Source organism: Xenopus tropicalis, chromosome 2 (genome assembly GCF_000004195.4).
Source record: "Xenopus tropicalis strain Nigerian chromosome 2, UCB_Xtro_10.0, whole genome shotgun sequence".
NCBI classification, from domain to species: Eukaryota; Metazoa; Chordata; class Amphibia; order Anura; family Pipidae; genus Xenopus; species Xenopus tropicalis.
In genome coordinates, this window is record NC_030678.2 from 53,901,266 (window position 1) to 53,914,740 (window position 13,475).

A 13,475-nucleotide genomic window follows, 5' to 3' on the forward strand; every position below is an offset into this window, starting at 1 on the left:
AAGATCGTTCAATCGGCCACTAGCGTTCAGGGCTGAAACAGGCAGATAAGGAGGTAGAAACAATAGGATTTCTACCTCCTTCTGCCAATTCAGCCCTGAAGGCAGATTTTGCTCAGGCGCCTTTTATGGTGCCTGATCAAAATCTTTTAACCCGCCCAATCGGTGAGTCGACCGATATCAGCAGCCTCCTGCGATATCAGTCGACTTGCCGACTTGCCATACATGCACCGAATATCGTGCAAAACAATGTTTTGTACGATATTATCGGTGCGTGTATGGCCAGCTTTACATCCATCAAGTTCAATTTTAATTCCCAATATATAACCTGCCTAACTGGTAGTAGATCCAGAGGAAGGCAAAAACACCTAACTGAAGCCTCTTTAATTTGCCGCAGAGGGGAAAAAATTCCTTTCTGACTCCAAGATGGCAATCGGACCAGTCCCTGGATTAACTTGTGCTAAGAGCTATCCAACCCCTTCTTGAACCTATCTAATGTATCAGCCAGTATGACTGATACTTCCAGTCATACTTCCAGTCATACTTCCACTACTTCACAGCTCTCACTGTAAAAAATCCTTTCCGAAATATTTCTAATCGGAGTGGGTGCCCTTGTGTCAGTTGGAAAGACCTATTAGTAAATAAAGCATTAGAGAGATTATTATATGATCCCCTTATATAGGATTGCACCATTGAATACACAGAACAGAAACTTCTACCCTAATCTAACTTCTAACCCTAATGAGTATGGACTCCCCATAAAACCTATGCTTGATCTATTTGACTTTAAAAGTAGCCATACATGATAAGATCCAGTGTGTTTAGTAAGTTGGTCAGAAGTGGCTGAGTTTGCATGCAGAATCTTCCTGAAGTTCAATGCCTACAGCACATACAGTCATTTGTTGCCATTTTGCAGCAAACTTGGACAAAAATAATACTGCTATAAAAATAAATGAAATATATATAAACAAATAGCAGGTTTCTATTGCAGGATATTTCACTAGATACATTTCAAAGCATAATTTGTAGTTTATTGCTCTAGTACTGGTGCTCAAATTAGGCCAAAAGCAGCTTCAGCTCTGTCTGCTCAAGTGAACATTGCGGAGGTCAAAATGAACGCAATTTGCTGAAATCTGTTGGCATAATATACTGTGTTTCCTGTAAAAGTGATATGTGCACCCCATTCTTTAGACACAAGTGCGCTGTGTCTATTGGCGCAATGTGGTTAGGGACCCCTGGTGGTACCGCCTCGTCCAGAGGTGGCAGTAGCACCAAGGCTTCCCTGTGTCTGTATGCACAACTGCGCTGAATTCAACTACACAAAAGTGAAAATAGTATATTTTGAAGCAAGTACCTTATAATGAATAGGGTTTACACTAACTGCACTACTACTACCTCATTTTGTAAAGGATTTTATGAGGGCCAACCAGGACAAATGGAACTACCTGTCAACCATCAAATAGCAAATAGTTCCAAACTACATACACTGGTAATTTTATCCTCAGACTATAAAGCAACTTTAAAACTTAATAAAGATGGGAGCAGTTGGTGTGTAAAACAGCCCTATTCGTTGAAAGCTGCAACTTGCACTTGATTCATAAATGCTAAATGTAACATTTATAGATATATTTAGAAATCTAGGGTTGAAGATTAGGGGGGTGCATTCTGATATCTTTGTTTGTGTGGCCATCCAAACTGCAATGTACACAGCTAAAACAATTCTCTGGTACTCTTATAGCCTATACAGAGAGGTATCATAACTATGCCAAGAAAAACTGAATCTTGTTTGTATAAAAGCAAATGTGCAAAGAATACACACACATACTTTAAATCATTTTTGTCTGTGACACACTGTATGCATATTCATTCAACTGTGAGCCAAGAAGAGGCAAGCACAAGTCTATATATTTACTGGTTGCACCAGTCCTGTATCCAGAGGTGCAAAATACAAAAAAGGAAGTCACTCACAATTCAGTAGGTGCAAAAAGCTGCCTTCATGCAGGTTTATTGGAGTAATCAGTGACAAGGATACAGAGGTGTATCTCATGTATCCAGAGGTGCATTCTTGCTCTGTAGTCAACCAGAGCACTTGTGGTTTTCATAACCACACTGACAATTGGATGGGAAGTTGTTAATGTTTACGGTAGAAATTTAAAGGAAGAGAAAAAGTCTGCTTTCTCTGCAGATACTTGTTTATTCTGATTTATATTTTCTATTCTTAATTTGGCATGGAAGAGCACAGTTTCATAGTGACTCATTAGGGAAGCGTGCAATTAAAACCAAAACCATCATTCAGCCTGATACACGTGATTGGGAAGTTATTTTGTAGCAAGAACAGATACTGCTCAGACTTGCCTTAGAATCTCACGTGAGCCACAGTTAACAGCGTCATTTCAATAAGTGATCATATTATTTATCCAGAAAGGTCCACCTCCCTTTTATCCAATCAGCTGCTGTAACATTTTTTTTAATGTACCCATGTTTTGTTTGTTTTTGTTTTATATATGGCATTAACAAATATATAACACCCAAATTTAAATTGAAGGAGTAATCTCATGTGACTTATAGACTGAGTCATGTATTACTAAGCCACCTACTACTGTTAGTAAACTAAATTTAATAATGTTTTTTTGGTCATAAAATCCAGCAGCAACCAATATTTTTGACTACAATAACACCTTCTATGTGAGAAATTTCTTTGTAAATTACCTTATAGAGGACATAAAGGCATTAAAAATAAAACTCACATTGTCATTCTTTACCCACAATTTTTTTTTGCTATCTTAAATCTATGTCTTTCTCAATTTACAAAGTTTTTATTGGTGCTCCTCCCCCTGTTTCAATTCTAACCTAGCTGCCCATGTTTAATAACTGGCAACACAGTATTCCTATCAGTACATAATTCAGGATACTTCTGCAGCACTGTATTTAGCTGTCTTGCCTCCTTTGCCTGGATCACTGCTTTCCTGGTTTATATTTACTTCTGTGATTTATTTATCATGTTCCACCATTCTGTGTTCTGTATCATCCTATTTATAGCTCTCCAGTCTATGTTATTGAAAATGAAGTGAGTTTACTGACAGTAACAGATGCACATCTGTAACATTGCTGCACAACTTAATTCATGATGAGCTGTTGAAACTATCTTACTATAAGTGAATATTGCAATATTTCATCTTTTGTTTCTTCAGGATCAGTTATGTCACCTAAACTGAAAACGAAATTGTGTCTGAAGACTGTGTGTGCAAGAGGTGCATACTTTTTTTTGTTGTTCTTGATAGAGCATTTTTAAATATTTTGCTAAAATTACTGGATTCATATTTGTTTGAAGGGGCTTTCTCTAGATGGGTATGCCTCACCACACCAAATGCTGTAACTTGCACCACTTACAGAACCATTGTTTTTTTTTCCACATTGCTTTCCTTCAGTTATCAGCTTTCTATGCTGATTGAAGTCTTTGCTTGTGCTGTCTCTGCAGTTTATATATGGTTGTGTCAAAGTCACCTCTCCATAATAAGAAGAATATGGCATAACAGTTCTGCACAGTATGCAATAACAGCAGGTGACTTATAGGGGGTATAAGTAGGATATGGTACGCCTTGTGAAAACAATGGAAAATCTGTCCACTCTTTTAAGCTGGCCATACATTGAAAGATCTGCTTGTTTGTTGCGATAGCCAAATGAGGGTATCTTCACCCAATATGCCCACCTTGAGGTGGGCAATACTGGGCTGATCCAAGCATTCTGCCCTCAAGCTGAACAATTGGATCACAGTGACAGGATACCAAATGGGACAGGGACCATAATGCTGATGTGCTCCTTCACAGGAGTTTTAAACCTGCCCAATCAACTTCTTTCTCATTTTGTCCAAAGAGCAAATCCATCAAGATCCAGTGAGCCACAGGGATTTTAATGTGCTGTCATGCTTCAGTCTTTTCCATTAAATTCTCCAAAAATATCTTAATAACAGAATTTGATTCTAAAATGTGTCTATATAATATCTGATTTGTTTACTATTATAGATCTTTACTGTAGTACTTTTTTTGAGAAGCCAATTACTAAACTTATTAACTTATTGTATGCAGTTATTATGCAAAAGGCAGAAACAGAATTTTCTACTGTAATGAAATGTGTTTTACTGGTCTGTATTTATATGCTAGTTTCTTTGTAAATGATTAATAATTTATTTTTTAAACCATGTCCTTCACAATCCGTTACTTGTAATGTAGTGATGTATTGGTGCTTGCTTTAGAACACTGCTAGCATTGTTACTACTGATGGAACCCTTATCTGTAGAACACATTGTAACAAGATGCATTTGTTTTCAGCACGACAGCTGTGATTGAGAGACTCCGTTATCCAGGCTGCTGGCCAACAATTCAGAGAGAATGTTTATTCTGTAAGTTTTGGAAGAATTGATTCCTAAGTGAACAGAAGAAAGTGCAACTTTGGGAAGACCGTTTTATGCTTCATTACAAGATAACTGTCTCAAAAACATAAGCTTGGTTGTTTTACAGACTTTATTTTACTTTTCTTTCAGGCAGCTCACATTCAGGTACATATTAAATACATAATACTATAAAAACAAAACCCAGACTGTCGTACAAGCCTTTCCAATTTAATTCAGAAAACTTTGCAGGATCTGGGAAAGTACTTCTCACCACCACAATGAAGGGCTTGTAAATAGGAAAATGCCAGTGATGCATACCATGGGAAGCCCAGAATGTGGCTTTTCCCGATCTTCACAGCAAACTCTTTCCAGGAGTCACTGCAAGAACATCAAGGAAAAGATCTCCAAGTGGGAAGGGAGAACCAGCAACAGTGGCTCCTGTGGAGACCTACTGAATGTAAAACCAGAAAGGCCTCCTAGAGACCGCAATGCATTCACACATTCAACTGCAGGACGACTGGACAATAGGAAAACAGATCTACTCAGAACTAGACAGTTTGACCTGGATTTCAGGGAAGGAGGAAGGGGCAGCAGATTTAACAAGGAAAATTACAGAATAAATAAAGATGATTCCAATGTATATGAGGAGGAGCTAGAAAGTAATTCTTCTTATTTTAGTGGAAGAGAAAATGAAAATGAGTATTTAGACCCAGATATTGAACTACCTCCAGGAAATTTTTATACATCCCCAGGGATGTTCAAAAAAGGTAGTGTAATTTCAGAAGACAACTTGAAGGAAATGGTCCTGGAATTTAAAAGAAAAAGGGGACGAAGCAATTCAGCAGATGGAGAACTTGATTTGAAATGTTTAACAAGTCAAAATTTTGCCATTAAAAGCTTGGAAAACATTTATTATGATACTGAAGGGTTGAAAGACATTCCTTCTATTAACCCTGTTCCCAAGCCCCGAAGGACATTTCGTTATTCTACAGAGCATCACCCTGAGGAGCGTAAAGACTATAACCACCGAAGGAGAAAGTCTGTGGATGAGAGTGACACAGAATCTTCTGACCCTTCAGTTCCACCTCCAGAACCCAAAAAGACTGGAAACAGGAAGCTCAGACCTAGATCTAAAAGGTCAGTATGTGCTTAGTATTTTGCCATTTCTTTATCAAAGTAGGACTTCATTGCAAGCGTATTTTCCTACACACATGGACTGTTAGACACAATAGCTTATTTATATTACAATATTCAATTAACCAGCTTAAAAAAGAATGTACATAATGTACATACAAACATATTTGCTTTGGTTTTTTTTAATAATATAACAATGCCTTTTTGGTGTTAACCCATGTTGATGGCAACAAGAAGTAATTCGTTTTCATCATGAACCATGAAATATCACCTGCTGTGATCTTTTCTATATCTAGGAAATCATTTGAATTCGAAGATGTTCAGACTTTTAGGCGGTTCATTCATCAAGCAAACCACCCTGAGATCTCAGAAGAACCCAGGGAGCCTTCAAGATCTGCCTTATATCACACTGTGTCAGAAGACAATATCTATGAGGATATTATGTGTAGGTGCTTTTTTAGTCTTCTTCATCCTGTAATTTTAAAATTTGATATGGCAAATTGGTTTTAAATTTATAACATGCAAACTTCAGATAAAATTAAATTCTCAATTGATATTTAAACTGAAAATTATTTGGATATACCCATATTTAGCCTTCTGATTTTCTGGCTTTTTCTTAGCCATTGGCTTATTTTTCATTAATTTTACAGGGAGCAAAATAACCCAGTTAAATGTGGGAAAACATAAAATGGGGGAACTTTTAATTGAGGTTTAACTAGAATTGGTGTGAACTGCAAAATGTGACTTAAAATGCAGGAAAACTTCACTAAAAGTAACATTCACCAAAATTTGCTGCTTGAATTTTGTTCAGATCCAACAAAGGAGAATCCCTATGAAGACATTAAAATATCACCTTTACCTGTATGGCGCGTCCCGTCAACATGGAAGCTACCACCTCCACGATGCACCATCAAAGCACCAAAGGTAAAAAAATGGTGCATTCTCAAAGTTCTGACCAATCTCATTTGACTGTTTAAACGGCTCAATCATTTTCTTTGAATTTATTTTAATAACTGAAGAAGAGCAGATGCAGTGGAACTTTTAAGTCCTTTTAAGCTCTATTTCCCTAGTTTCTATAAGCTTTGTTTTGGTCGTTGATAAATTAGCGAACTTCAGATCGTATGTTAATAGTATTGATGACTTTGATTCTTTATATCAGTTTAAATGCTGATATCTTGTTTGATCAGTTTGTGCATCAAGACTACGCCTTTCTTTAAATATAGTCTCATGATTAAATCATAAATTTTATATAGACTTGAAATTTCAGTTTATGAGTGGTCTGTAATGTTATACTAATGTAACATTGTGACTTTTTTTTCCTTAAAGATTCCTTCAAAGCCAAATTTTCTGAAGAGGCAAACATTAGAACTAAAAAGCACAAAACTTTATCTTCACAAAAAAGCAGCAAAGGATTCTACCCTTCCAGTAACACTGATGGAGTGGAAAGTTTTCCGGGGTGTAGCAGAGTCAACTAAAAAGAGGAAGGCATTCCCCCGGGTATGTCAATACACAAAAAGTCAATGCATCACTTAGGGTTAAAATGTTTGAACATTCTTTTGAGAGAAGTGAAGTAATACCAAAGTGTGCATCTTTCCACGTTAGTGGCTCAAAAATTTATGCCGGGTGGTAAATGCATACATTTTGCTACAAGTTGCACACACAATGGTGGAATGGGGATGTCCACATGCATGGTCCTCACTTGCAATTTCATAAAGCACCTATTGGAACAACTGGCAAAAGGAATCCTAGGTGATTAAGGGGATGCTGCAGCCTTACTATCAACCTTTGAACAACTGGACTGGTATTTAAAGATTTCAAAGAGGTTGTTCATTGATTAACTTTACATGTCCTTTAAGTACAGGGTTCCCTTGCAAACAAGTACAATGTGCCATGTTCCTAATGTGCCATGGTAGGCAAGTAGGGCGGCCTTTTTGCAGAGCACAAGAAGCCACAATTGTATTTTAAAGAGTGCAATTCTGCATCTATTATTGCACCTAGCTCTGTGCCTTCCTATAATAGAATAGCCCTGGTTGTGTTTGTTTATTACTCCGTGTGACAGTAGCCATGACTCAAGTATGACCTCTGCTGTTTTCTGCAATTTATTACACTTGAGTAACTTACATTTTGCATGCTTTTAATGTAATAGCTATTATATTTCTTGTTTTTTTTGCAGCTTGTTATGAAAATACAAGACATTTTTGATGCAAAACGAGGAAAGAAGAGAGTTAAAGTCCAAACATTCACAGGACAGGATTCCTCTCCATCAAAAGGTACACTTTATATATATATATATATATATACGTTTATATAAAAAAGTATATCTGGTATTAAGAATCACTTACTGCAGCTAAAACAAGTGAATTTATTAATATAATCTATTCTTGATTTTACATTCCCTTGCTTTTTGCACAGGTGAAGCCAGTGAAACTGAAAGTGACACAGAAGATCGACAAAAAAGTAAGCGAATAATGTGCCTTGGAACAATACGTTAAAATATCTAGGAAGTGATGTGTATATCAATATACCTCTTTCTTATCAGTATGGTTCATTTGCCCTCAGGGGTCCAAAACATTGCCGGTATCTGTATGCCTTGGGCCCAATAAACACTTTTACTAACTGACAATGTTTGCTACTGGTCTAGGTACTCATAACAACTGATGTTGCCAAAGTAAGCTGTTTTAAAACAAGCATCTTTCTTTGTTATGAGTTAAATTAACTTTAAGTATGATGTAGAGTGTGCTATTCTGAGACAGTTTGCAATTAGTCTTCATTTTTATTATTTTTTAATTATTTAGCTTTTTGTTCAGCAGCTCTCCAGTTTGAAATTTGAGCTGCTGGGGTCTGTGACCCACATTTAAAAGCTCTTAAGAGTCAGAAGAGGAAGGCAAATAATTCAAGAACTATAAAAAATAAAGACCAATGGAAAAGTTACTAAGAAATGGCCATTATATAAGATACTAAAAGGTAACCTGAATGTGATCCGCCCCATTAAGCCATTTGTTACAATACCCTAGTAAAAACAGCTGCCCTCTTTTAATATAAATCTCTGAAGAATCTCCCAGCTGCTGCAACTGGATAAATACTACCTTTCTTTGCAATATATATAATGATTTTAATGAATCCTGCTTGCCTGGTTGTACTGGATGTACTGGCTAAATTGTAATTGATGTGGAACTAGTGCAAGTGTTCACCTGAATTTTAGGCAGTACAGCTTATATTGTAGACACCCATAAACATGTGTGGCAACCCTTAAAGAGAGTAAATTTTTGTTTTGGTTAAGAAGCACTAAGAAATTTGAGAATAAAACTATGAATAACAGGGTGCCTCTAACTATTTCTGTAATCATTATTGTACAATGAATGCTTGCTGATAAAGCTAACAGTTTCATTGCATTAAGGCAGGGGTCCACAACCTTTCTTACTCATGAGCCAGAGTAAAATGTTCATTGATTTGGGGAGCAACACAAGCATCATAAAAGTTCATGGAGGTACCAAATAAGGGCTAAGATTGGCTATTACATAGCCCCTATGCACACTATCAGCTTACAGGAGGCTTTATTTGGTAGTAAATCTTTTTTACTATTTTCTTAAATTATTTTATTCAACCAAAACTTGCCAGCAAGTCAGGAATTAAAAAATAACTACCTGCTTTGGGGGCACTAAGAGCAACATCCAAGGGGTTATGTCTATGAAGATTTTCATTCATCCAGGTCATGGTATATCTAGTATAAATAAATTTGAAGCAACTGGACTTGTTTAGTAATCATTGAAGACGTTTCACTACTCATCCGAGCAGCTTCTTCAGTTCAACTGACTGGTATGGGAAGTCCTCAGCATATATATGCTGAGGACTTCCCATACCAGTCAGTTGAACTGAAGAAGCTGCTCGGATGAGTAGTGAAACGTCTTCAATGATTACTAAACAAGTCCAGTTGCTTCAAATTTATTTATACTAGATATCCAAGGGGTTAGTGAGCAACATGTTGCCCTTGAGCCACTGGTTGGGGATCACTGGCCTAATGAATAAAGATCTAAGAGAACAAGTAGCTTGCCACAGGCTACAAGGAGTTAACAAATGAGTCTTCACTAGACAGGAAACATAGGTCTATCTTAGTAAGAGCCAAGTGATATAACCAGACATATAATCTTCTCACAATTTGATGTATCCCTCCTGGTGGCTTTTCCCACACCAACTCTGTGCAAGTAATGTGATTGAGAACATGCTGGCATAGAAGTACAGACAAGACAACAGTAGCAGTTGATGTGTGGTTTCTGGGACCACAAAAATAAACTGCATATATATATGCTAAGTAAAAAACAAAATTCCTTAAAAGAATATTACAAGGAAGTATTAAATGTTTTGCCCTAAGAACAGAGAAATGAGAATATTACATGTTTCAGTTTCTGTAAGTTAATGAGTTTGAGAAATAATTCTAGGTTATCTCTTCTCAGAGCACTGTAAGCGGTTGGTTCAGGTGCCAAACTCACTGAAACGGAACCCGCATTATCAGACACTGGAGAGAGATCTCATCGAGCTTCAGGAGCAGCAACTTTTCGAGCTCTTCGTGGTTGTGTCTCTACATAAAAGTTCATCAGGAGATGGTTATGTTCCTGCTGTAATCCAACAGTACCCACCTAAGGTCTGTTCTTTTTCAAATCAGTTCCATTTAGTTGGGATCCTCCTTTTAAGGCCTAAACTCAGTGTGAAGCAGAAGCAGCAATTAGCATAAGGCTGTATTTACTATGTCCATCTAACAAAGTGTCACAACTTTGTATGTTTCTTCCTCTAAAGAGGCAATAAGATGTACTGTCTCTGTCTCTTGTGGACTCTGCTAACATACCAGCTACCAAAACGGCCACTTATGTAGAAAATAGCAAGCTACCAGCTGCAGCTATTATATATACATAATATATAAATATAGATACTTTTTCCTTTCATTTTTTATGATTTTAGAAAATACCAATTAAGTTATGCTGATCTTTTCAACAGAATGAGACACCAGTAAAACAGTCTAGAGACATGGAAGATAGGCTTAAACTTATCCCCCAGTTCTGCTTTCCTGATTCAAAAGACTGGACCACAACATCAGAACTAAAAAGGTAAGTACAGATCTTGCAGTACAGGTATGGGATCCCTGATCTGAACTACGGAAAGGCCATCTCCCATAGACTCCATTATCAGAAATTATAAGAAAATAATTCTAATTTTTAAAAATGATTTCCTTTTTCTCTGTAATAATAAAACAGTACGTTATATTTGATCTAAGATATAATTAATCTTTTGCAAAATTCAATCGTGAGTGACTTCCTTTTTTGTATTTTGTACTTAACAAGTCTACAGCCGGAAGCCACGGCCTTTAGGAATACGCACTCCAAGTTGACTTTGCTATAGACTTTATTTTGGATAGCACAACCAATTTTTTCTTTTTGCATTATATAATTAATCTTTATTGGAGGCAAAACAATCCTATTGGGTTTAAATGTTTTTTTAGTAGACATAAGGCATGGAGATCCAAATTACGGAAAGATCTCTTATCCATAAAGCCCCGGGTCCCGAGCATTCTGGATAACAGGTCCTATACCTGTACTGGATTTCTGCTCCATTTGCTATTATGCAGTGTCAATAGGGCTTAATATAGTTACATATTGTAGTGTATAACATGCATTTATATTATTTCTACCAAAGTGCATAAGTCAACATTGAACCTCATTTCCATTTTGCTGCCCAGTTTTCCAGTTTTGTCAAATCATTTGCAAATTGGCAGCATCCTGCCATGGAACTTAAAGTTTTGCACAATTTAGTATCATCAGCAAAAATAGGAACAGTACTTTCTATGCCCACCTCCAGTTCATTATTAAACAAGTTAAAAAGGACAGGACCAAGGACTGACCCCTGCGGTACTCCACTAACAACACTGGTCCAATTAGAAAATGTTTCATTTACCACCACTCTTTGTAATCTATCCTTCAGCCAGTTTTCTATCCAAGTACAAATATTATGTTCTAGGCCAATATTCCTCAATTTACTTTACTCATAATTTTACTCATTCACTTTCTGTGAGGTACTGTATCAAACACTTTTGCAAAATCTAAATCAGGAAGCAGTCCCTGTGAGAAGTTTTAGATGTTCATGAAAGGATAAAAGTGCTATACTCACAATGAGAGCCACAATAGTATAACTTCAGCACAAGTATAATTATACAATTCCTTAGCCCTCTGGATATTTTTATCCCACTCATTGATTGAGCTTGTGAAATACCGTTTTATTCACAACAGAATAATATTTCTTTTAGTGAAACATTTTCCTTTGTTCTCACTGGAGAAGATGGGAGCAGGTGGTTTGGCTACTGCAAAAAGCTTCTGGTGAGTTTATGTAATTATATAACATTAATTTTCCTTTGTACCCTGGCATTTGTTTACAGATCGAAGGTGTTGCTCATCACAGAGTGTTTTATTAGCTTTGTAAAATGAAGTGATTTATTAGCTTTGAGAAGGGAAAAACCTATAATATATAGTTGCACGTGGTCAGATATGAGTGAGTCTCAGCTTGTTATTGTTCATTCACGCTGCAAGTAGTTATCTCCTCATAACTTCATTTAGGTGCAACTGGTAATCCTTACTTAGCTACCCCACATATTATATCCTCAACTGAAGAAGGAGAGCCTTCAGTTAAGACATATTTACTATACCTTGAATATGTTTAAAATTGTAAATTTCAATGTTTTTCACAATAAATCCAGCATTATTTTAGGTTCCTGCTAAGTAGTGGTGTAGACAAATCTTACTCTACCCTCATTGGGTGGGTCTGCTGTATGGCAGTTACGCCAGTATGGCCTTGCATCAATAAATTATCAGATAAGTTATCAGATGCAACCATTCATGTAAGCTAGGTCTAATAAAGCAACACTGTATCATTCATTGAATAATAAATGTGACTTCTTGCATGTTGCTTGTGATTACATGCTTTAACACACATTTTCCACCCAACAATATATAATTATATAATTAGGTGTTTGTATTTTAGTACAGTAGTTTCATTCCCTTTAATGTTTTTTCAATTACAGCCTCAGGGGAGGGGGAAACGGCTGCCTGAAGTATACTGCATGGTCAGTCGGTTAGGCTGCTTCAACCTCTTTTCTAAGGTAAGTACCAGCCACTGTACCACTAGTACTGTCATGTGTTAACAGTGCTGAGAGTAAAGGGTGTCTTCTGTACATTAGGTTGCAGTACTCCTTGTATTGTCAATATCTGCATACAGTCCCAGTTTTGATTTGGTTTCTTTGTAGATACTTGATGAAGTGGAAAAAAGACGGAAAATGTCAGAGAAAAAAGATCTTGTGTCAATGTTCATGCGTAGCGTCATGGAAGCACCCTTCCCCGCGCCTGGGCGCACAATAACTGTGAAAAGTTCCCTGCCTGGATCAGGAGATGGGGTAATTAGACTTGCAGAAAATGATCTTTCCTTATCCAGAGCCTCTGGGATTTGCATACAGACATTAAAACTAAACTTTTAAAATACTCAATCATACTTATTGCATTTCTCTGATAGTAATTATGATAAAGAAGCATTTTTTCTATTTTCATTATTTTTGATTCAAGACTAAAAAGTGGATTTGGGGGAGATGCAAGAGAAAAGTAAAAACTGGATAATAACAGCAACCCACATTTCTCCCTCTATTTCCAGGTCATAGAGCTGTGCAGACCCATGGACTCCAGGCTTGAACATGTAGATTTTGATTGCCTATTCAGGTGCCTGAGTGTTACTCTGCTCATCAAAGTGTTTGCTTCACTGCTACTTGAAAGACGGGTTATCTTTGTAGCTGATAATCTCAGGTAAGGAAAACATCATACCTTTTATAGAGCCTCAGCGTTATTCAAGATTTTCTAACAATCATAGCATGGGGGAACTGTATATCATATCATATAGACATATTTGTACATATAGAGTGCCAAAG

General features: G+C 36.8%; 1 protein-coding gene across 4 annotated transcripts in view; it reads left to right on the forward strand.

The window, feature by feature from the left end:
- dennd2c (DENN/MADD domain containing 2C) overlaps positions 1-13,475 on the forward strand; it is a 37,662-nt gene that overhangs the window by 16,378 nt on the left and 7,809 nt on the right. The window contains exons 2-15 of one of the 4 annotated variants that reach the window (XM_018091356.2): positions 3,189-3,248; positions 4,326-4,396; positions 4,538-5,524; positions 5,818-5,966; positions 6,333-6,445; positions 6,848-7,018; positions 7,695-7,791; positions 7,934-7,978; positions 9,973-10,160; positions 10,511-10,620; positions 11,814-11,883; positions 12,585-12,662; positions 12,807-12,953; positions 13,205-13,353. In XM_018091356.2, the coding sequence (XP_017946845.1) occupies positions 4,689-5,524; positions 5,818-5,966; positions 6,333-6,445; positions 6,848-7,018; positions 7,695-7,791; positions 7,934-7,978; positions 9,973-10,160; positions 10,511-10,620; positions 11,814-11,883; positions 12,585-12,662; positions 12,807-12,953; positions 13,205-13,353 (2,153 nt within the window). In that variant the 5' untranslated portion in view covers positions 3,189-3,248; positions 4,326-4,396; positions 4,538-4,688. 4 annotated transcript variants of the gene reach the window in all.